The sequence below is a fragment of the Pseudonaja textilis genome, chromosome 2, assembly GCF_049901715.1.
Source record: "Pseudonaja textilis isolate UNSWEBS1 chromosome 2, rPseTex1.2, whole genome shotgun sequence".
Taxonomy (NCBI): Eukaryota; Metazoa; Chordata; class Lepidosauria; order Squamata; family Elapidae; genus Pseudonaja; species Pseudonaja textilis.
Window position 1 is genome coordinate 75,129,372 of NC_141991.1, and position 24,578 is coordinate 75,153,949.

At 37.0% G+C, this 24,578-nt stretch overlaps 1 protein-coding gene across 2 annotated transcripts; it reads left to right on the forward strand.

The window, feature by feature from the left end:
- Positions 1-915: 915 nt before the first annotated feature.
- CLK4 (CDC like kinase 4) lies at positions 916-24,312 on the forward strand. 2 transcript variants are annotated; one of them, XM_026696547.2, is made up of 13 exons: positions 972-1,061; positions 6,007-6,087; positions 16,325-16,544; positions 17,622-17,712; positions 18,086-18,152; positions 20,344-20,460; positions 20,551-20,717; positions 20,809-20,903; positions 21,151-21,280; positions 21,516-21,598; positions 22,440-22,519; positions 23,815-23,902; positions 23,986-24,312. In XM_026696547.2, the coding sequence occupies exons 2-13, from the start codon at positions 6,050-6,052 to the stop codon at positions 24,124-24,126; spliced, it is 1,317 nt and encodes a 438-aa protein (XP_026552332.1). In that variant the 5' UTR covers positions 972-1,061; positions 6,007-6,049; the 3' UTR covers positions 24,127-24,312. The 2 variants fall into 2 exon arrangements, with proteins under 2 accessions (XP_087780461.1, XP_026552332.1); XM_087924335.1 differs by lacking the exon at positions 6,007-6,087 and having other exon boundaries at positions 916-1,061.
- The last annotated feature ends 266 nt before the right edge of the window (positions 24,313-24,578 follow it).

Sequence of the window (24,578 nt, forward strand, 5' to 3'; positions counted from 1 at the left end):
CTTTTTGGCCTTCTGTAACTTGGCTTTTCCAGTTGGCTTGGGCATTGTTTACCCCTGGAAGTAGTTGATGGGATAAAAAGCTCATCGCTGTGCTACCCATTTCTTTGGTTCTAGATTTTGTATAATTTTTAAAAATTTTATTGTTTGTATGTTTTTTTTACTGCTTGTAAGCGCCCAGAGTCACCTTAGGGAGATGGGTGGCATATAAATTTAATAAATAAATAAGAAGCTATGTTACTTTAGTACATTTATATAAATGTTTTATTTGATTTAATATAATTACTGGGAGCAAAACCTTTTCTCATTGCCAGTGTGATCATAGTTGCTTTCAATGTGTAGAAGAGCAGACAGGTTACTCTCTTAAAATCTATTCCACTCCAGTTTTTCTAATCCTCAGTGGGCAGGGAAGAAAGGTCAAGCAAAGAGAGATCCACATAAATGCCTTGCTTTCCTCCTCCCCCCATGCGACAACTTGCAAAGTGAAGAGATTGTAGAGAAAGGGATTTGAAGGGAATAAGTTTCCAGCCCTAAAATAATGTAACCGAAAATGTTTTTAATATTTATTCTGTTTCTTTGCCTTGATAGAAAGCATATTGGGTTCGAGTGGTGAGGAATGGAAGGGAATACAATAAGGGGACCGAAATTCTCTTGCATTTAGATAAATGGTTCTGTATTTACAGATTTAAATATTTTTTGTAAACTGCTCTTTGTTATAGTAACTATGAAGTAAGTCTCACTGTCTAATGAGGTTTATTTCCACTAAATAGAAATTAGAATATAACCTTTTATTTGCCATAACTCAAGTAAAATCAACTATTGAAATAATAGAAGCCCGTTTTGACTAAATATTTCAGATTGTGCTTTTAATTTGTTTAAATTTTCATTAAACTTTTCTCTTGATATATTTTCTTTTATAAGATGAAGCACTCAAAACAACGTTGTGATTCTGAAGAAGATGACAGAGGAGAAAAAAAATCTACAAATAGCCGAAAGCATAAGAAGAGGTCCCATGGTAGTGAAAGAAATGACAGACGCTATAAATCACTTAAAACTGCAGACAGGTATTTAACTATAATTTTCTAATTATAAATATCATATAGGATAATTATGTAAATAATTAATCATTATAAATAAGATTTAAAGAGGTGAGAATTGCTCTCACCTTTTTGGCCTTCTGTAACTTGGCTTTTCCAGTTGGCTTGGGCATTGTTTACCCCTGGAAGTAGTTGATGGGATAAAAAAAGCTCATCGCTGTGCTACCCATTTCTTTGGTTCTAGATTTTGTATAATTTTTAAAAATTTAATTGTTTGTATGTTTTTTTTACTGGTTGTAAGCCGCCCAGAGTCACCTTAGGGAGATGGGTGGCATATAAATTTAATAAATAAATAAGAAGCTATGTTACTTTAGTACATTTATATAAATGTTTTATTTGATTTAATGAATTATATATTTTGTTTTTTTTAAAGTAGTTTAATTAGTATTGTAAATGATTTTCCTATTATTTTTTTAGTGAGACAAGGATAAGAGTTCCTTTTATAGTAATATAGTAGAACTTCTGGTCACGAAAGCTTCCATTCATGACCAAATTGGGTGACAACCAAAAGTTTTTACCTTTGGTCATGAACGGTGCTCGTGTGGCAACCAAACACAGCTGTCCCGATTTCCCTTTCCGCACTGTGCCATTTTTTTTTAGCGCATGCACTTTGGTGACAACCAAATTAGGTGATTGAATTCTCAGAACGGATTACGGTTGTCACCAGAGGTTCTACTGTATTGTTCACTGGAGTTCTAGAAAGTAAAATAATAAGGAAAGGAAGCAACAATTTATTTAATGACTGAATACATTTGTGCAAAGTTTTTGTGAGCTAAGCTTGCAAAGTACATTTCTATGTCTATTAATTGGATGCTTTGTCCAAGAGAAGGATTATATTGATGGTACTTTTCATGTAATCACTTTCATTATAATGCTGATTTTCTATTTTTAAATGGCTATTTTTATATTTCTATTTTTTTCTACTGATTTGTATATCACTCAAAGTCACTTCTTGTTAGATGGGCTATACATTTAATTAATAAATTATCTGAAGTCGGGATATTTACCCTGTATGTTTTTAAACTTGTTTTATTGTTTATTTGCTGAAGTATCCCTGTTGTTCTCACAAACAGAAGGGGGATACATACTCCCTTCCTACCATTGTTCCCATATACCTTATGTTGTCCCAAACCTGGAAGTAAACTGAGATTTCAAAATTATTAACCCCTAGTAAACATGTTCTTTGTTAATGTATCCGATATTTTTTTGAAACCTTCCAGTGACTATTGCCATTTAATGAATTATGCAAACTGATTCTGAACTACGTAAAAAAGTGCTTACTTTTACTTGTTTGCTTATCTTTCCAGTGAGATTCATTGGGTAGCCCCTAGTCCTAATTTTGTTATGCAACTGTCTTTCAGCTGCTCAGTGCAGCAAGGCTGAAGTTTGTACTTCAGGGAGATCCTGTGGATTGACAGATAAGTTGAGGATGTTTGACTGTTATTGTGGATAGTTATGTTAGCTGCTTCCCAAGACCTGGGATTTGGTAAGTGTGAGAAGGTAAAATTGATGGTGGAGAGAAAGGATGGTTGTAGTTGGGCTTTATGGACTAGTGAGTTTGTTACTGCTGCATAGCTTGTGCTACTTAACATTGTCTTTGGATTAGTAGTGGAATCTCCAAAAATGATAGTCTTAATCTGCTGACTGTATCTACTGACATATAGTTTGGGGCCACCTGAAACATGAACCTGATCCAAATAACTAAAGGATCAATATACAGAAATAGTCATGTGTTAGATCTAGTTTTTAACTCAGGGTAGTCATGACATGATCTGAAGGTTCTATCAGTCCTGTGTCATGGTTAGACTGATTGTTTTTGGCTTGCTGGTGGTGTCTTACCATTTACCACCAGAAAGAGTTTGGATTTATTGGAAACTACCAGGCAAGAAATGGACCTTGAGTTAGAATCTGACTGACAGTCTAGTCACATTTGCTAAAGCATGGCCTTGTCCTTGGGACTGCTTAATTGGGAATGGTTAATCCTGTGACAGGTGAGGAAGAGAATATGGCCTTTGGGACTGTTAATCTAGCTGTCTGTTAAATCCGATACATGAATGGTGAATTCATCCTTGAATGAGAGGATGCTTCTGCCTATCTTGGTGATAGTGGTACACCATCTGAAAAAGTTGGACCCTATGGTGGTAGACAGTTATAGCTCAGTCTTCATTCTTCCTATCTAGAAAAATTGTTGAAAAGGTGATCAAGTTGCAACTTCAGAAGACACTGAAATAGTCAGATTATCTAGGCTGCTTCAGTCAAGTTTCAGGCCTATGCAAAGTAATGAGACAACACTGTCTCTATACTTTGCAGTTTGCAGTTTGATAACAACTGTCAGTTCCAGGAGACCCTGATTCTTCTTGACATCTTTCAATACTTTCATAGTATCTTTCTGGATTAATTGAGGATTGAAAGTGGGAGACATGAAGTTGCAGTGCTTCTTCTCCTTTCTCCAATATCAGTATTGAGAAGGAGGGGGAAGAATAAATTGAAGACCCTGCTTTATGAGATATCACAGGCTCAGTGTCCTTGTCTTTCCAGTTTAACATCTACATGATACCTCTGGATTAGATCATTGGTTAGGTTCAGGTAGCCCTTGACTTACAGCAGTTCATTTAGTGACTTTTCAAACTTACAATAGCACTGAACAAAGTGATATATGTTGTTTTTTATACTTACTACTGTTGCAACATCCCCATGATCATGATCAAAATCCAGATACTTGATAACTGACTCAGTTACTGTGTCCTGGTGTCATAAGATCATATTTTGCGATCTTCTGACAAGCAAAGTCTATGGGGAAGCCAGATTCAGTCTACTATGTTACTAACTTATCAACTGCAGTTTTTCACTTAACATCTATGGCATGAAAAGTTGTAAAATGGGACAAAATTCACTCCTGTTGCTGAGAAACATAAATTTGGGGCTTAATTGTGGCCATAAGATGACTACCTGTATTAGTTAGGTAATACCTAACAGAGTTGGATATTGTTGGGGGTTGGGATCAAGAACAACAGGTTTAAATTACTTGCCTGACTCAGAAGGCCCTTGAGATAATCACTCATGCTTTGGTCACTGCCTACATGGGATTGCCTTTGAAAACCACTCAGAAGTTGCAACTGGTCCAGAATGCAGCAAACAATTACGGGCATGAGTCATCACACCTAGCTAACAGCTTTATTCCAGAGGCTGTACTGGTTTAAATAAGCTTCTGAATGCAATTCAAAGTGCTGGTTACTATCTGTAAAACCCTTCATTTATAAACCCGTTATTTAAAGGACTGTATGTCTTCCATTTGCTTCCATCTTTTCTGTACAATTGGGCAGAGTTGGAATGCTGCATGTCCCACCAAGTAAGCAGTGTCATCCAGTAAGATATAGGACTGTCCAGAACTGTCAAAGCACCAAGAAAATCAGGCCTTGGGCTATAGTACTCCTTTGCATCAGTTAATGTTGTTGATCTCCCATTTTGGTGTTGTTTAATTGTGTTGTATTATTGGTTTTAATTGTATACTGTTCATACTTACTGTAGAGTTGAGAAATAGTATACATTTCTAAAATAAATAAACACAAAATCGATTGACCATGGCTTCATGGTTCTATTCCCAGGAAGTTTCCTACTTTAGGTTTGAATAGGATTATACTTTCCCAACAGAACTGGTGGTCTTCCTGGCTTCACATCTCCTGCTTGAAAAGCATGTGACCGGGAATGCCTTTGCACATATTAATTTAGTATGACTGGGAGTTGCTTTGCTTTAACACTATTCAAACCCTTTGGTAGTAATCACTTTACAGTATTATTCTTGAGGGTACCTTTCATGCCTTTATTGTTTAGTGGCCAGCTTTTAATTTTTTTTTCTTTGAATGTGTTTAAGAATGTTTTTATTCTTCTTTATGTTTTTTGCCATGTGCTTCTCAAAATTCTTGTCTACATTCCTTATCATATATGTTTTTGGTCAGGTTTCGTGTTCTTTTTCATTCCCATTAAGATAGTCCTTCCTATCCTGAAGGTAGCCTTCTTTTGCATGTCCTGGACTCAACTAGAAAGCTATTTTAGCCTCTTCCTGATTTTGATTGAACCTTCCATATATTGTGAAATATATATAGTTGAGCATCAGTTATTGTAATTTTAAGTAACCGCTATGCAGCATAATTAGTTTTTGTTTATATTCAGATGTGACCGTGTTGGGCACAACAGCAGTTGCCCATGTGATAAATGTAATAATTATATTAGTTCTAGACAGTTACATCTCAATTGAGAATATGGCCACTACTTAAAATTAAATCTAAATTTATTTCCAATATCAACTGTTCTATGACATAATTATTTAGGATTTTAAATATTTGATCTTTTTTGTTATGCCCAAGTATGTACCAGTAATCAAATGGCTTCCATTGTTACAAGAATTTATCTTACCATGCCTCTGGGAATTATTTCAACAACTCAAGAACTCTTCAGTATTTTGATTGGTTGAGCAATAGCATATCCTTAGATCTAGTTCACAATTGTTAGATCTAGTTCACAATCTAGTTCCTTAGATCTAGTTCACAATTATTGGCACCTGAGTGATTCTATGAAGGTACCTTGTCCTACAATATTTTCTAGTACATTAGATTTTAAGCCTGACTATATATAAAGACAGATTCTTTTCCAAGGCATCCTGCTGTATATGTTCATACTTAGAAATTACTATATTCCATTGGTTGTCACCAAATCTCTCTTCTCTCTATTATTCTCTCTATTATATCTGTGTTTTTCTCTTGGAGACTGCTAACAGATACATGTTGGTATTCAGATATTGGTATGAGTCCTTTTTGTAGCCTTTTCATTTTTTTTCAATTGACATAACTACTCATTAGTTCACTCCACAGTGGTCCTATTTTCTTAAAATATTTCCTACACCCTTCCAAATCAGATGCTGTCTGGAATCAGCATAAAACTGCTCCACTACATCTGTCATGTTATATATCTGCAGCCTGGTTCCATTTCAGTTCAGGTGAGTCCTGTCTTTCCTCCCAATACATTCCCTGGTATTGAACAAATTTAAATCTCTTCTCCTGACGTAGTCTCATTCACACATTCAGACCTTTGACTCTGTCTAACTTATTCTGGATATAGGGCAATTAAAATTTATAAGAATGCTGACTTTGCAGTCCTAGATTCAGTAAGCAGCCTAAATTTTGCTATTACTTAATATGATTGGTACCAGTATAGTATGGACACAACTACTGCCTCCTCCCAAGCACTGTTGAGCATCTTATCTACATAGGATATGAAATTTTCAAGTTTTGCATCATGTAAGCAAACAACCATATCCATTACAAACACATCTGTTCTTCTAATTCAGGGGTGTCAAACTCAAGGCCCGGGGGCCAGATCCGGCCTGCAGGATGTTTAGATTTGGCCTGCAGAGCCAACCTGGAAACAACAGAGGACTGGCCCACAGTGCCTCTACCAGTGAAAATGGAGCTTGGGAGGGCCGCAGGCCCACCCTGCCCACCGCCACCCCAGCCCCTCAAGGACAAACAAAACCCTGATGCGGCTCTGAATGAAATTGAAGTTGTAATTGAATCACTTACAATCAAAAGCTCCCAAAGAAATATCCTCAATCTGAGAGGAAAGGGATTCATTACTGGGGTCATGGGAACATCTTATCTTCCAACTAGTAACTTTCTTCTCCAGGACCTTTTCTCTCTCATAAGGAAAATCACCATGTAAAATATCACATCTCAGAAGGTTTTGTGTACATTTTCTCTGCCTGACCATTTCCAGTTCTGTCATGTTATTTTTAAGAAAAGTAGTTTGTTCCTTTGACTTAGGAACATGATCCATTTGTACGTCTGATACCACTCCCTCCCCTGATGGCTTTTTATCTGTATGCTAATTATTGTTAGTAATTTATTGTTCGATTTTATAAATTATTTGACCCCAAAAGATTTTGAAATGCTGACTTCCTTACCAATAGATATACTCACAGTGCGGTTTGGTCTTTGAAGATAGTGGTCATTGTACTTTTCTTTTACAAAACTGTTGAGCATCTCTTTGTTCATTCTGGTTGTGAGCTCCCAATTACCACTGTTCTTTCCTAAAAGTCCTATTTTCAGTTAAACTTTTGGCTAAAAAAGTGACTTCACTGCTTAGTTACTTGATTTAATTTGTCATCAGTTTATAAACATATTTTATTGTAAAAAAACAACCTCAAACTGCAATGTCAGTTAAATTATAGATTTTTTTTGACAGGGGGTTGTGGAAAGAGCACGTGGTCAGGATAAAGGAGGATATTGAGAGGGCCGCTTGGGAAAGAAACTGCACATTAAAGCTTCCAAAATCATGACTATTTTTCTGAAGTGCTGGGCAATTTCACCTTAGCATTTGTGTTTGCTGAATTCAGAGATGCTCTCAACTTGACCTGTGTATGGGTTTGTTGATTTAGAACAGTGGTTCCCAAAGTGGGCGGTACCTCCCCCTGGGGGGCAGTGGGATGCCTTAACGGGGTGCTGAGAGGCAAGGGGGCCGGCAGGAGGGTGCTAAGAGGTGGCAGGGGGGCACTGGAGGTGAGCAGCAGGGCACAATTCAGGGGTGAGAAAAAATCCCGCCGCTGCCGCATTCGAGGCAAGGTCCTCTAGGATCATCCCATTGACTTGCACACTCTGGTGCAAGGAACTTCGCCCTGAATGCAGCATTGGGAAAGGAGAGTGGCTTTGCTCTCCTTTTCAAACATCCCACCACCGTGTTCGGGGCAGTGGGGCAGTTTTCCAAATGCAGCGTTGGGAATAGGAGAGCAAAGCCAGAGTGGCTTTGCTCTCCTTTTCAAACATCCCACCACCGCCACGTTCCAACCCATTGAGCCCCTTGCACTGGAGGCACCTGCCCAAGCAAGTCCGAACGGAGCGGTGCTCAAAGTCAATGGGGTGAGCCTGAGAGAGGGAAAGAGAGAGAAAGAGAGAAGGAAGAACAGAAAGAAAAAAGGGAAATAAAGAAAAAGGGACAAAGAAAGAGGTGGGGATGGAAGGAAGGGACAGAAAGAAAAAGAAATAAAGGAGGGAGGGAGGAGAAATATAATGAGATATCTATTCTAGTCCAATCACCTGCTCCAGCAGGGTTAGAAGGGTGTGTGTGTGTGTGTGTTCTTGTAATTTACCAGTACACTTTGGTTTTGCCTTCTTCAGAATTGGCACTGTAATACATTGCGGAAAAGTAATACTTTAGGGTGGAGATCTGGTCCAATGGATCCTGTTTAAAGCCGCAACAAAATGTGAGAGCTTCCTGATAGTCTTGGCCATGTTTAGTCCACAAAACCTTTAATTAATAGAAGCCAAAGATGTTTCAATGTGCTGGCAAAGATGTTTCTGTTGAGGTAATCCAATAACAAAGTCCAGTATCAAAAACAGTTCAGTAACAGACCTACATCAAATCAAGAATAATAGTCAATAGGAACGGCAACACTCTCCAGAAAAAGACAACAGAACAGGAACTATACAACCCAGGTTTCTGACTCCATCTTATGGCGTTTGAGGAACTGCACCCAATTACAGTTTTAGCATTCTCTTAAAGAGACAGTATTAAAATGTCTATCCTGGTTTATATATTTTCCAACCCAGCTAACTGTTAGGTGACTTACATTCCTAACATTCTCCCCTTTGGGTAGGACAATATATACAACCTTACATTCAGTCCATAATCCTCACAGCAAGCCTTATGCTTTACAGAGCCTTGGGCTTTTGTAAAATGGTCTGCGATGTTATTTTCTGACATACAGTATTCCAGCTTAATCATCTTACTTTGCACACATTGTCTCACATTTAAATATCTTAAATCTGTGTGTTTTGATCTTGTCTTAACAGCAATATTTGAAGCCATCTGTATTGCTGATTGGTTATCTTCATAAACAACAATAGAATCTGTTACATCAATTCCCATGTCAATCAGTAGTTGCTTATAACAAACTAAATCTGTACATAATAAAGACAAACATGAGAATTCAGCCTCCATTGTTGACAAACTTAGATATTTCTGTCGAATAGACCTCCATCCAATCAACACCTTTCCCAAATAATACTACAGTACCCGATGTAGATTTATGTGTATTTATGTCTGCAGCAAAACTTGCATCAGCATATGCAGTTACACTTAGTTCATCTTTAGGCTCCAAATACAATGCATAATACAATGCATTGTTTCAGATATCTTAACATACGCTTAGCAGCTTGCCAGTGCCTTTCAGTTGGCTCAGCATTAAATCTCGCTAATTGGTTAACACAGTATGCTATATCTGGCCTTGACCAATTACTGAGATAAGATAAACTACCAATCAAGGACTGATAAATGTTCTTATCAAAAACGACTTTGAACATCACTGTGGTTAAACTCCTGGCTCATCAGTGTTTTAGCTGGTTTACAAAGTTCCATTTTAAAACTTTTTAGTAATTGGTTAATTTTATCTGCCTGTGAAATTTTGTAGCTTCCCCTAGTTTTATCTATCTTTAATCCAAGATATTGTTTAATTACTCCTAACTGTTTTATCTTAAATTTCTTCTCTAAAAGTGAAATTATTTTAGTAGCTTCTTGTTCAGTTTTGGTGATTAATGCTATGTCATCAGTGAACAATAGCAACAATGACAGAACACCGTTACTTTCCTTTTAAAACAAACATGGATCAGCCATGCCAGCTACAAAACCTATCTTAGTTAATTCCTTAACTATACACTGGTTCCAGTCATATCCTGATTGTTTTAAGCCATAAAGACTCTTTTTCAATCTCCAGCAATCAGTTGTATTATCATTTTTGATATCTAAAGGTTTCTTTGAATAAATAGTGTGTTGCAATGGTGCGTGCAGATATGCCGTCTCTATATCTAAATGATTTACAATGTATTTCTCCTTAGCTGCCCACACTAATGCTGCTCGTAATGTAATAGATTTCAGACTAGGTGCAGACACCTCATCATAGTTGTTTGTTGTCTGATTAAACCCTTGTGCTACCAACCTGGCTTTATGGGTGACAGTCCCATCTACACCTGTCTTTAACTTATAAATCCATTTACACCCTATGGCATGTTTACCAGATGGTAACTTAATATTTTCGTATACCTCCAACTTTTTTAATGATTCCAGTTCCTTATCCATTGCTTCCTGCCAAGCAGCCTGATCCTTAGCAGGGTACAGTTTCAGTTCACTATAGTTACCAGGAATTGTATTCACTTGGCATACAACACTAGCCTGATTTCTATCAAGTGGTCGTGTTACTTGGGTTGAATGTCTAGGTAATATAGGACTTACTGGTTGGACTCACCTGTGCCACCTGCTCCTGTTCTTCTACCTCCCCCTGTGCCTGTTCTACTACTTCCTCCTGTTCTTCCTCTTTAAATGCTATTCGTGGTTTACTTATTTTATCTTTAGGGACTATTTGGGTCTCAATAATAACATTATTGCTGGATTCCTATTCCAGTTTATTCCACACAACGTGCTCAAGAAATTTAGCACTAGCGCTACAATAAACATGAGCTGTGCCTGGAGCCCAAAATCTAAACGATCTGTGGTTGGCCTCATATCCTGCAAAAAATAATTTCTTAGCTCTATGTTGCCCTTTCAATCTTACTTGTAAGGGAATATGCACCCATGCTGGAGCTCCAAATGTGTGTAGATAAGCTTAAATTTGGCTTTCTGCCATGCCAGCGAGTGACTGGCAATTCACCAGTTGTTGTGTTCACTGCATTGTTTAACACATGATTGCTCCACATTATGGCCTCATCCCACAGTGTTTCAGGCAAATCTTAATCAGATAACATAGTGCGAGCCATGGCTTGTAACGTTTGCCCTCTTTGTTCTACAAACGAGTGATGTTGTGGTCTGTAAGATGCAGAATGTTTATGCTCAACACCAGCCAATTTCACCATTGTTTGGAATCTCTTGTTAATAAACTCAGTCCCATTATCTGTAACTAAAGTAATTACTTTACTCCTCATTTTTCTTTCAGCAAATCTTAGCTAGTTAAAGAAATGTTGGAATGTTTCTGTTTTGTTTTTCATGAGATAGCAGAAACCGTACCATGAGTAATGGTCCATTATACTCAAAATATTGCAGGCATCTCCCAAACTAGGTTTCTTAGGACCAATTATGTCAGCAAAAACAACCTCTAAAGCAGGGGTGGGCAATTAATTTCTTTCGGGGCCACATGGAAAATCAGATCTGCGTTCGTGGGCCGAACCAATTTTATAAAAGGCCATTATAAAGGGCCCATTATAAAATGCAGCAAATTATATATAAGAATATATATATATATATATATATATATATATATATATATATATATATATATATATATATACATACACATACATACATATATACATACATACACATACACACACACACATCAATACTTATATATAATTTATATATGTTATATATATAATATATATTATATATATATTATATTATATTATATTATATTATATTATATTATATTATATTATATTATATTATATTAATTATATATTATATTATATTTATTATATTATATTATATTAGAAAAAGTAACACCACGGCTGCTCCTGCTACTACTTTCCATGCTTTCCAAATGCGAGTCCCAGGAGAGAGCAAAACCGTGCTCAGGGGCATCCAAGCCCACCTAAAGCTAGGCCGCTGCTGATGGAGCCTTGCCCTGCCTTGGTGCCCCGCTTCCCAGCTCGGCAGTCCGCGCGGCAGAGGGGAAGCTCAGAGTGTCGCCGGGTCGCCTCCTCCAAGCAGAACCCTGCTCCTTGGTGGGAAGATGCTCCCGCCTGCAAACTTTGCCTTTGCAAAGTTTAAGCCTGGAAGCCCCGGAAACCCAAACAACTTTCCAGCAACTTTCGGCTTCCTTTTAACTCGCGGGTGCTCGCGCCTGGCCCCAAGCTGCGCGGGCGGAGGGAAGCCCAGCGGGCGGGTGTGCTGCTTGGAGGAGGCGACCCGGCGGCGCTCCGGGCTTCCCCTCCGCTGTGCGGCTTGGGGCCAGGCCCGAGCGTCCGCGAGTTAAAAGGAAGCCGCAAGTTGCTCGGGTTTCCGGGGCTTCCAGGCTTAAACTTTGCACAGGCAAAGTTTGCAGGCAGGAGCGCCTTCCCGCCGAGGAGCAGGAAGGGTTCCGCCCAGCAGGCGGGTGGGCTGCTTGGAGAAGACAAGCCGGCGGCGCTCTGGGTTTCCCCTCCGCTGCACGGCTCGGGGCCAGGCGCAAGCGCCCGCGAGGAAAAACGAAGCCGTAAGTTGCTGGGAAGTTGCTCGGGTGCTGGGAGCAGGCTTTTAAAGTGCCGCCCGAGCAGGACAGCCGGGAAAGGGGGCACCAAGGCAGGGCAAGGCTCCACCAGCAGTGGCCTAGCTTTAGGTGGTTCCAAGCAGCCTGCTCCAAGCAGCCCGCCCACCGGGCGGAACCCTTCCCGCTCCTTGGCGGGAAGACGCTCCCGCCTGCAAACTTTGCCTTTGCAAAGTTTAAGCCTGGAAGCCCCGGAAAAAAAAGGGGGATCGGTGGGGACTCACCTTCGGAGAGGTCGCACTTGAAGGTGATTTCGAATTCCCAGCCGAGGCCTTTGCAAAGTTGTTCTTTTATTTCCTACCCCGATAGCACTCCGCACTGTTTTGCAGCTTTGGGGGCCACACGGCGCGGGGCAATACGCCACGCCCAGCGATTTTTTTTCAGGGGCAGGCCGGATTGGACAGACCAACGGGCCGGATGTGGCCCGCGGACCGTAGTTTACCCACCCCTGCTCTAAAGGTTCTTTGGTCTTAAACCCATTTAGTCTGTTTACTGGAGTAGCCTTGCTTTTATCTTGGCTACAGGCATTACAGTTTAAATACTTGCTACAGGGTTTCAATTTTACTCCCTCTGAAAATTCAAAAGTTTGTTTGAGCATTTTCTTCCCCAGACATCTATGTAATAAATGTATACATTCATCATGTGGCTTAACATTGTTATAAACTGAGTTAGCCATCTTCAACTGGTCATCATGTATCACATATAAATCATTCTCTAAAGTAGCAGTAACACTTTTACCCTCTTTCTCTATTATACAGTTATCTCCTCTAAAGGTTACTACATAACCAAGATTAACTAAAGCCCTTACTGATAACAAATTAAATTTCAGTTTAGGTACATATAACATAGTTAAATGCTCGTTTATACAAGAACAGTAGGCAGTACCATCACCAGAAGCTTGCATCTTCCATCCATTTTCCAATGATATATGTTACTTACTTGTAGACATCTTTACAAACCTCTCTCTATCTTAATAAGGCACTGCGATGCTCCACATCAACAACCCACAAATCATGGTTTACAGTTGAATTGCTAGACATAGCTAAACTAATATTCTTCTTAGCCTTCTGGTGATTACCAGTTTTCTGTCGTTTTCCCTTCTTACAGAATCTAGCTATATGTCCCCTAGCCCCACAAGAAAAACATTTCCTAACAGTATAGGTAGTTGAACACAAATCCTCTTCTTGTGGTTGTTCCTTCCTCAGTTGGTCCCTCTCCAGTCGTCTTCTTGCTTCTTCTAACAACCTTCCAGTTATGTCAGTCAATGTCAGTTTATCTCTGGGCAGAACTTCCAGTGAAGATACGTAATCATCATAATTTTCATCCAATGAGGAAAGAATGATGTAAACTTGATGCAGCTCTGAAAATATCAGTTCCTTTTCATGTAGCTCTTGAAAAGTTCTTTTCCTGAAGTTCAAATGAGCTAACATATCTCCACCTTTCAGAAGACGTGCTCTAAACAGTTTACATGTAAGATGTATATGTGTACCTACACTGTCAGGAACATAAATTCTCCCAACACTCAGCAGCAGACTCTTCTCCACGAATATGGACTAGCTGCTGGTCACTCAGTGTTAGTCCAATTATACAAAGTGCTCGTTCGTTGGTCCGTTTAAAGTCAGCTAACTTCTTGGCATCCTCCTCATTTTCTGGATCCCAAGCATTTACATCCAGTGGGTCTTGAACTACATTCTGTAACTCTTCTCTATGCAGAAGTAGACTGCACTTCATAACCAGGAAACATAGTTTGTTCCATCCAACCGGGTTATCAGCGATAGACTTGTTGACTGGTCTTGTGCCATCTTTTCCAGGATAGTAACCCACAATTAAACAGTAAACAGCTCTCTGTATACAGTACTGTGCATTCACACCAACTCTCAGTTATCTGAGCCAGCTATGGCCTGGGCCCATAACTAATGTTGAGGTAATTCCCTGTTAGGAGAATGAGCGCACACAGGGAGACGTAGTGAGAGTGGTGAAGAATAACACACAAACAGCACACAGATACACTGTATAGTAAAATGTAGGTTTTTACTTCCAATAAACGTTTAAGCAAAGTCCAAACAAGCAGTCCAAGTCATTCACAGTTAAAGCAGTCAGTTTTCAGTCCAGGGATAATCCAATAACAAAGTCCAGTATCAAAAACAGTTCAATAACAGACTTACATCAAATCCAAGAATAACAGTCAATAGGAACGGCAACACTCTCCAGAAAAAGACAACAGAACAGGAACTAAACAACCCAGGTTTCTGGTTCCATCTTATGGCCATTTGAGGAACCACGCCCAATTACAGTTTTAGCATTCTCTTAAAGAGACAGTATTGAAATGTCTATCCTGGTTTATATATTTTCCAACCCAACTAACTGTTAGGTGAATTACATTCCTAACAATTTCAGTGGGGAAAAGGTCCTCTAAACTAGGCCTCATTTCAATCTGATGCATCAGCTCTCGTGCTCCCTCTCTCCCCCTCCCCCCTCCATGCCCCCCCTTCTTTGTGCCTTTTTCTTATCTTCCTTCTCTCTTTCTCTTCTCTCTCTCTTTTTCCCTCTCCCAGGCTCACCCCATTGATTTGGTGCACTGCTCCGCTCAGACTTGCAGTGCAGCAGAACCAGTGCAGCAGGTTCAATGGGGTGGACCTGCAGGGCCAGCTCCTAGAACGCAGCAGTTCCGGCACGTTTGAAAAGTAGAGCGAAGCCAGAGGTCAGTAATTTTTGCTGCAAAGAATCACAAAAGCTTCTGGGTTGTGCAGAAGAAGGGACACACATTTCAATGCAATTCAGCAACATAAAATAAAGAAATACAAATAAAACAAATCAAGAAGAATTGGCAAAGCATCTCTGATTAGATTTTATTCACTACTAGAATCTAATCAGAGATGCTTTGCTGATTCTAGTCCAATGACCTGCTCCAGCGGGGTTGGAAGGGAGTATGTGTATATGTGTGTGCATGGCTGTCAAAACCTTAAAAACAGGTCAAGTAGTTCTGGGGAGGCCAGTCATAAATTAGAACACTTGCTAAGCAACCGGCCATTAAGTGAGGACCACTTGTATTTGGTTTGCCAGTCACCAAACCATGCTCACCCAGTCACGTGAACAGCAAGCCTCGCCACCAGTCACGTGACCAGCAAGTCACGCCCACCCAGTCATGTCACCAGCAAGCCACACCCACCCAATCACATTACCAGCAAACCACACCCTCAAATTAGGTCACACCCATAGAAATTTGAATCCCGCCCCTGGATGGGGGGTATTGAAGATGAGTTTGTAGCACCAAGGGGACAGTGGACTGAAAAAGTTTGGGAACCACTGATTTAGAATATCCGTAGATGAGATGAATTATCTAAATAGTTCTTGTGTTGCTCAACATAAGCAATCCACACACACAGGTGGGATAGTTAATTGATTATGACTTTTTATAATTATAGTAATTATTGTAATTGAAGTTTCAATTATGTTTGCTTGCTGTTTTTTTTACTAATGCCCTGAACTTTAAGTTGCTATAATAACTTTTATATGGGTGCTCTCTACTTAAAAAGCTTAATACTCTCATTTCAATAATAAAACAGTATAGTTTCCATCTGAACTAAATAAAGGAATTCTAATAAAATATTATGCATTTTGGAAGTTTATTAGAATATAGAAAATATTACTGGTGTGCAGAACATTTAAAATCCAAGCCATCTCAAACTCAAAACAGCTCATCTGATTGAAATGCTGTATTTGTTTTGAGTTTGAAACAGATGTTTCACATTCGAAACAGGATCTTCTGATTCCTTTGAAAGTATTTTAAGCTTGAATGCTCAAGCTTGGAATAGCTGTTCTGAACATGAAAGAAATATTTTGAATTTGAAAAAGGTCAGGATGGAAATACTTTGCACACCTTTATAAAATGTATTTGTTTATTACTACTTTTTTTTGAAATGGGGAAATAACATAAATATATTTCCAGTAACTACTTGGATGATACATCAACACATGAGAGAGACCGTCATGACCGAAGATACGTTGAAGAATATCGAAATGACTTCTGTGACGTAGATGACCATAAGCATTATCACAGATATGAAAAGAGCCATTGCCATCATTATAGCAAATCTTCTGGTCGAAGTGGGAAAAAGAATCATAAACGAAAGCATAAGAAACAGGATCCCAGCGACAGCTCACATTCGGTATGTATGCTTTTAAAAAGAATAAAAATATATTGTTTTTAGGCTACTTTGAGAAATATTAGATTCTCTGGATATATTTGGAAGATTTGATATGAAATCTGCATTTTATTTTATTATTTCTGTATGATGGTGTATGTATGTATGTAGATTCGACTATAATGAAGGGTACTAACTATATGAGTTTTCATTTGGCTTAATTTGTTCAAAACAGGAAAACTCAGATTATTTTGTTGCCTTTTGTCTTGCAGCTCAAAAAATAAAAATAGCTGTCTTACCCTTATTTGAATTAGTCTTACAGCATAGTGAAGCAACCCTGTCTAGCTTGTTCCTTGTTTTTCAAAATGGATCTGTTTAAGTGGAATTAATTTATTAATACGATGTCTGTAATGAATTCATCGTGTTTTGTTTCTGTGAAATAGTTTCAAGCAAATATTAAGCATTGGATGATTTTATTATCAGAGAATGAATAATTTCAACAGTTAGCAAGATCTGAATATTTTACAAATAATAAAAGTACTTTTGTTGTGTACATTCAAATTTAAAAATGTTGAGATGCAAGACTTTGTACTTACAGATGTATATCACCAGAATATTAGACCATTTTACAAATTTTACTAATATCTTTCTCTTTAGCTGGTCTAATTATGGAACATAAATAGTTGCATGAATAATCTGTTGATAAATATTAATTGAATTACATTTTAAGAAAATTCAAGAAGATCAGACCTGTTTTATAAAGATAACAATTGTTTTCAACTAGCAGAAGTCATTTAGATTGTAATCTTAGTTTCAATCTTCTGGTAATGTAAAATTTAAGAGACAAAATTGTGTTGTGTTTCTGTTGTCTTGCAACTTTAAGTATTTATCTGAAAATCTGTTCCTTGCCATGTTTTTCTTCTGTAACATAAACTGTGCCCTGTGAATTTCTGGGGACTGAATTTGAAATTGCTCCTGCCAACTGTTCGTGGCCTGGTGCGTAACTGAATGCCTGAATATCCCCGCTGAATGAATTGCGTAATCTACCCTGAATTCACTCTGATATATTGATTGGCTGGACGATCTTGGTGCCGTTTCCAGAAGAGCCATCGAAGGAAAAGATCCAGGAGTGTAGAGGATGATGAGGAGGGTCACCTGATCTGTCAAAGTGGAGACGTACTAAGAGCAAGATGTATAGAATATTTTTCAACACTTTTAAAAAAAAATGTCAGCAAAAAATCTGTTTAGAATAGTATGTTAGATGAGAAGTGGGGGCGGGGCTAAGAAAGCTTCATTGCTCTCTTTTATCTTTTGTTTTGTCTTTGTATTCTATTTCTTTTTTGTTTTTTTTTCTGTACTCTTAAATGTTGCTGTTTAGAGATGTACAACAGTAAATAAAGCTTAAAGTTAGATTGATAGCTTAGATAACTATTTTGTGACACCTATCCAATAAAAATAATACATTCTGAAACAGACAGTAAATGTTGTAATGATAGACTTAATAGTGTTCAGCTTTATTCAGCTAGTTCTATAACAGCTGGAATGTATTTCTTTTTTCGTTTTAGATGAAGTTATTGCTACTTTAGGAGAAGGCGCCTTTGGGAAAGTTGTAGAATGCATTGATCATCACATGTAGGTATCCTGTTTTTTCAAAAGTATTATCAATAATACTGAAATGTGTTTATATGATGGTAGAAATCCTTCTGCACATGCTATTACTTTAAGCAAGTTAAACTTCAGAAAAACAGTTCAAAAATAATTAATATGGTAGCCAACTATAATTAAATTTTTCTGCATCTTCTGCACTGAGGGTATAAAACGTAGCATGATAAAAAAAAAATTCAGTCCAAACTTAGAAAAGTCTTAATAATGCAACATGCCAACCCAAGGTAGATGTAGTCTTAACTGTCTTATTATTCAAACTTTAATTTTAATCATTTGTAGTTTTTGGCCTTTTTAATATAATATTTAAACCTATTCTCTTTACTATTATGTTGACACATGCAATATTAATAACATAATAATAAACTTTTAAAAAAACAATAATAGAATAGAATTATTTATTGGCTAAATGTGATTGGACACACAAGGAATTTGTCTTGGTGCATGTGCTCTCAGTGTACATAAGAGAAAGATACGATCATCAAGAGTCAAGAATCATAAGGTACAACACTTAGTCATAGGGTACAATAAGCAAACAAACCATACTGGGAAACAGTCAATAAAAATCATTAAGATACAATCAACAAGGTTACAGTCATACAGTCATAAGTGGGAGAAGATGGGTGAAAGGAAGGATGGGAGGATTAATAATAACAGTAATAGTAATGCAGACTTTGTAAATAGTTTGACAGTGTGGAAGGAATTATTTGTTTAGCAGAATGATGACGTTCGGGAAAAACTGTTCTGGTGTGCTGTGCTCTATAGCGTCGTTTTGACGGAAGGAGTTGAAACAGTTTATGTCCGGGATGTGAGGGGTCTATAAATATTTTCACAGCCCACTTTGACTCTTGATACAGGTCCTCGATTGAAGGCAGGTTGGTAGTAATTGTTTTTTCTGCAGTCCTAATTATCCTCTGAAGTCTGTGTCTGTCCTGTTGGGTTGCAGAACCAAACCAGACAGTTATAGAGGTGCAGATGACAGACTCAGTAATTCCTCTGTAGGCAAATAAGACAAGATGTCAGGTATTTATTAAGGAGCCTTAACAAATTCCTTGCAGTCTAGGCTATGGGACTTGAGGTTCTAGCTTATTTTCAGACATTCCTTTCTTGCAGCTGGCTGCTTGGAGAAGTAAGGGAATTGGAAAGAGAATGGCACGGCCCCGCCCACTGTTTCTTTCTAGTGTGTTTGCTCTAATCTATAGCCTCAGTGAAATTGCTGTTGAAGCAGTGAAGTCCTCAATAGAAAAAAGAGACATTCTTCTAAAAACTGAAGCTTCTATTAATTTATGTTGAATTCATCTTTATGTTGTGCTTTGCATTTTCAAGCTTAAGGATTTTTTATTTATTTTTTATTTGCTGTTATTAAATAGAAGCCAATGAAGCCAAACTCACCTTCATTGAATCCCTTTACTGATTATTTTAATAGAATATTGGATTATATGTTGATGGTCTTGGTGTTTGGTGATTTTAAGGAAGGTGTTTATTCTGTTCTGTAAAGGTTTTTATATTTACTAGTGTTTCATATTTTGTTTTTATTGTTTTGAACTGATGGTTCGGACTGTTGAAGGGGATGTTAAAAATACTAACTTCTACTAAGTGGCCACTTTGTTTCCTGGCATATCTTTCTATTTTTGAAGTTAAAATTGCTAGATTTCTTTTAAAATAAAAATATGGTTGGAAGATACGGAGACAGTGTTAACTTATTTTCCTTTGCCTGAACCTTCGTAAAATACTGTTCAAATGCTTTAGGAGACTCTCTGGTTCATTATGGGAAATAATGCTGACAATTACAAAATTGGTATAAATTTTCTCCCCTGCCAACCCTTGACTTCAGGGTGCAACATCTGGACTTGATTAGTATGTCATCATTCTTATATTATTTTGGTAGGGTTTGATGGTGATATATACAAAATGACCAGATTGTAATATCTGAAAAGGTTTCAAGTATTATTTACATACAAGAGAAAAGAATGTTCAAAAGTTATACGTTTGTTAACTGTTGTACAATATTTTGATATTATTTCTGAATCAGGACATGCTAGAATTATGTGATCCCATCTATCAGTTACAAAGTATCAGATAATAAAGGTTACAGAGGAATCTTTCTTATATGCTTGAAAAAGGCTGTACTTAAATTGCAGTATTTTATTTTATTTCTTAGGAGAAAGATGCATGTAGCTATAAAAATTGTAAAAAGTGTTGGCAGATATCGAGAAGCAGCTCGTTCAGAAATAAAAGTATTGGAACATTTAAATACCTTGGATCCTAGTAGTACATTGTAAGTATTAACTGAAACATTAATACTATTTTTTTTAAAAAAATTACTGTTTAATTAATCCCTTGTTTTGATGATATTTTTATTCCCTAGTCGTTGTGTACAGATGTTGGAATGGTTTGAACATCATGGTCATGTCTGCATTGTATTTGAACTGCTGGGACTCAGTACTTATGATTTTATTAAAGAAAATAGTTTTTTGCCATTTTCTATTGAACTGATTAGGAAGATGGCTTTTCAGATTTGTCAGTCCATAAACTGTAAGTATATTTAATAATTAAAGAATTATTTATATCTAAAATGCTATATAGGAATTTAAGTATTGAATTCCTACTTCTTCTTTTTTTCCAGTTTTGCATCACAATAAATTGACTCATACAGATCTAAAACCTGAAAATATTTTATTTGTAGAGTCTGATTATATAGTAAAGTACAATTGTAAAATGGTAAGTGTTAAAATATATTTCTCTGTAGGTTGTTCCTATGCATTTTTTATTCTGTACAATGTATTCAACTGTCATAACATTTTTTTAGTATGAGATTCCTGTGTAAAATACTTAGTAACATCACAATTAGTATAAACATTGCATGAAGCACTGGAATTCTTTAAGAAGTTTATTACTTGGATCACAATATATTTCAATTATAAGAGATTCAAGAAATACAACTAATTTTTTAAAAACTTTGTTACAGAGGCGAGATGAACGCACCCTGAAAAACTCGGATATTAAAGTTGTAGACTTTGGTAGTGCAACATATGATAATGAACATCACAGCACTTTAGTTTCTACACGTCATTATAGAGCACCTGAAGTTATACTTGGTTAGTAAAAATTTTCAAAGCTGATTTATTAGTTTAATCTTCTGTAAATTATTTAAGAATCCTTTTCATGCATACATTTATAATATGCATGGTGTTATTATTCCTCCGTATCCTTTCCTATTTTTATAAGTAATGGGGAAAAGACTGATGATTTTAGAAGTCAGGTAAGCATTTTTCATTCATGATTTTCAGCCTGAGTCATGAAATAATCAACATGTTGTGAATTGTGTTACAGCACTTGGTTGGTCTCAGCCCTGTGATGTCTGGAGTATAGGCTGCATTTTGATTGAATATTATCTTGGTTTCACTGTCTTCCAGGTATGCATATAACTTTTTAGTTAGAATTCTAGTTAAATGGAACATTGAATCTACTTTGCTTTGTTAATCCTTTGATGTGAAATCTTATGGAATGTGGGTAAGATTTATCGGAACTGTATGTCATCTAAGACGGGTGGCATATATATTTAAAAAATCATATTTAGAGGCAAAAATTGCTTATTTTAGTACAGTATGGCTGAATTGTTCCAGCATTACCTAAATACTTCAATGCTGTGGTTACTATTTTGGAAGTAATCAATTTCTGAGTATTTCTGGCATGGTCAGAAGACCGTTGGAACATTTACAACGAGTTCAGAACAATCTGTTACTAAAGCCAAACAATCATTCTGAATTCAGAACTGTTCCAATGTAAAATGTTACGCACACCACTAAAAAAGAGTGCACATTGAATACAGGTAATAATTGCTTAACAACCACACTTGGTACCCACAACTCCACTGGCAAGTAATGTCTTCTTCATTGTCCCCTCTTGTTGGAAGTGGACTGTGAAGCGTGCAAGTAATGTTCACAGGTCACTGCTATGGTCTGAAATACTTGAATTGCAATAACATAACTATGGGGATTCTGTCACAGCCATTGTATCTTTAAATGGTCTCTAAACAGGGCAATTATTCAGCAGAGACTACTTATAAAATGTACAGTTGAGGAACACTGCATTCCAGGTTTTTGCTTGGTTCCAAGTTCCAGAACCCTGGAGATTAAACAGTTGTTCTTTTTTTGTGGAAGCCTGCTGATATGGGCAAATAATATTCTGATTGTTCATGTTTACAATTTGGTATATGCTTAATTTCTTTGGGCTGCTTTTGTTTTTTTTTTGCAGACACATGACAGTAAGGAACACCTGGCAATGATGGAGAGGATACTTGGGCCTTTACCAGTGCACATGATTAAAAAATCACGGTATGCTTATTTTAAATTGTGAACATAAACTTTCACTCCTAAAAATTCAAAGCAAGCTTTGGGGAGGGGGGGAGGGGGGGGAATAAAAATACGTGATTCTGGTAATATTTGCATAGGATCCTAAACCCTGATTCTTTTGTCTGGTTTGATGCAAATAAATTGCATGTTTGTGGATACAAGCCTGGGTTTCATTTTCCCTTTGCATGAGCAAAGAAAACTAAGTAGGAATGAATGCTTTATCGCCACATACAATCCCTGGCTTGTTGTTCCAAATAAATTAAGATTATAAGAGCAGCCCAAAAAATGTTTTTTCTAAACCATCCCAAGTTAAGATTTGTGAGTTGTGGCCAAAAATTGAAGAAAGCTGCCCCTGAAAGTTAGAATTCTTAATCTGTTCCTTTTATCACATACAAAAATGTATTGTTAGAAACATCCTTGGGCAGGGCAAAGTTTCCCTTCCTTTCCAATGTTAAGACTATATGCTTAGAAAAGAATAACTCCAACTGCTGCAGACACTAGCCCTAGGGCAAGATAGGTGACAAATGACAAATAAATAAACTGATCCTGGGGGCTTTTATTTCCAAGTTAAAATACACAGCAATAGTTCTGGATGCTGGATGCCAAAATAACAAGCTGTGCATTAAAGGGCATCAGTGACCGCATTTTTTTTAAATGTGGAAATTAATGGTAGTTGAGAAAAGTAGCTGAAGCCTATGTGCAACTCTAAAAACAAACATCAGAAAGAAAGATGAAGAAAAGATACCATCCCTGAAAGGAGCTTGAGAAAAGGAAGAGTACAGGAGAGCTTAGAGGAGAAAACATAGGTGTTTGAAATATTTTTAACTTTGAAAAGAGTTGAGTTTGGAACGCATTATTCAAAGTTCAGACATCATTGTTTCAGCCACTTCAGAAAGTCCTTTAAATTCAAAGCAGTGATTTTTGAGTTAAAAACTGTTTTGAAGAAGCTTGACAAACTTCAGTATGGTCAGAATAGTGCATTTTAATTTTTAATAGATTTGTACATCTCTTGTAAGCACATAGGAGTAGCTGCTTATCTCTTACTGCCTTGTACGGAAGGCTGAAGTTGAAACATATTTATGTATACTTTGAGTATCAATTGAATTTAATGTGGTATTTTACATAGGATTGTATTAAGGGTATTATAAATATTGAAAGAGAATGAAGCATTTATGTATTTACTTATGAATGAATAAATCATATTTGTAAACTGTAGAATCATACTGATAGCCCAGAAATGGAGATCAGCAAGTTACAGTTAGCCTTTTTGTATATAGGAAATGTTACTTTCATCATAACCAACTGGACTGGGATGAACAAAGCTCTGCAGGCCGCTATGTTAGGAGACGATGCAAACCACTAAAGGTAAAAGGTGGGAATTCTTTCTCCATTTAATTCTGACATTCTAAGAGAATTTTTAAAAGTTAGCTTTTCTGTCTTTTCTCTAGGAATTTATGCATTGTCATGATAAAGACCATGAGAATCTTTTTGATCTCATCCGCAAGATGTTAGAATACGATCCAGCCAAAAGAATAACTCTAGATGAAGCCTTGCAGCATCACTTCTTTGATCCCCTAAAAGCTAGATAGCTTTTATTGTCTTTCTTAAAGGAGATGACAATTCCTTGTGAGAAGTTGTAAATAATAAATTAATTTGTACAGTTATTTCTGTAAATATAACCATTATGTTTCTATAATGATGCTCCTGTTTTATCTGTTTGAACAGTTACAGCTGATCATGGATGTTATCATGTAAACATTAAAGGAATGTTTTTATAAGTGATTGTACTTTTTTGAGTTAAAGTTGAAAGCAATAATGGACTTGCAAAACTTAAACAATGGGGACATTAGGAGCAAAAGTTTTCAGAGGACAGTCAATATTTCAAGAACATAATTTATGCTCTTGAAATTATCTAGTTTTAACAGGATAATTCAAAATTATCCTGCTTCTCCAAATTTTCACATTGAGGCTTACATTTTAAAATATTACAATTTTTAATGTGATTCTTAGGTTAATTACTTTTATATTGCAGAAAGTACAA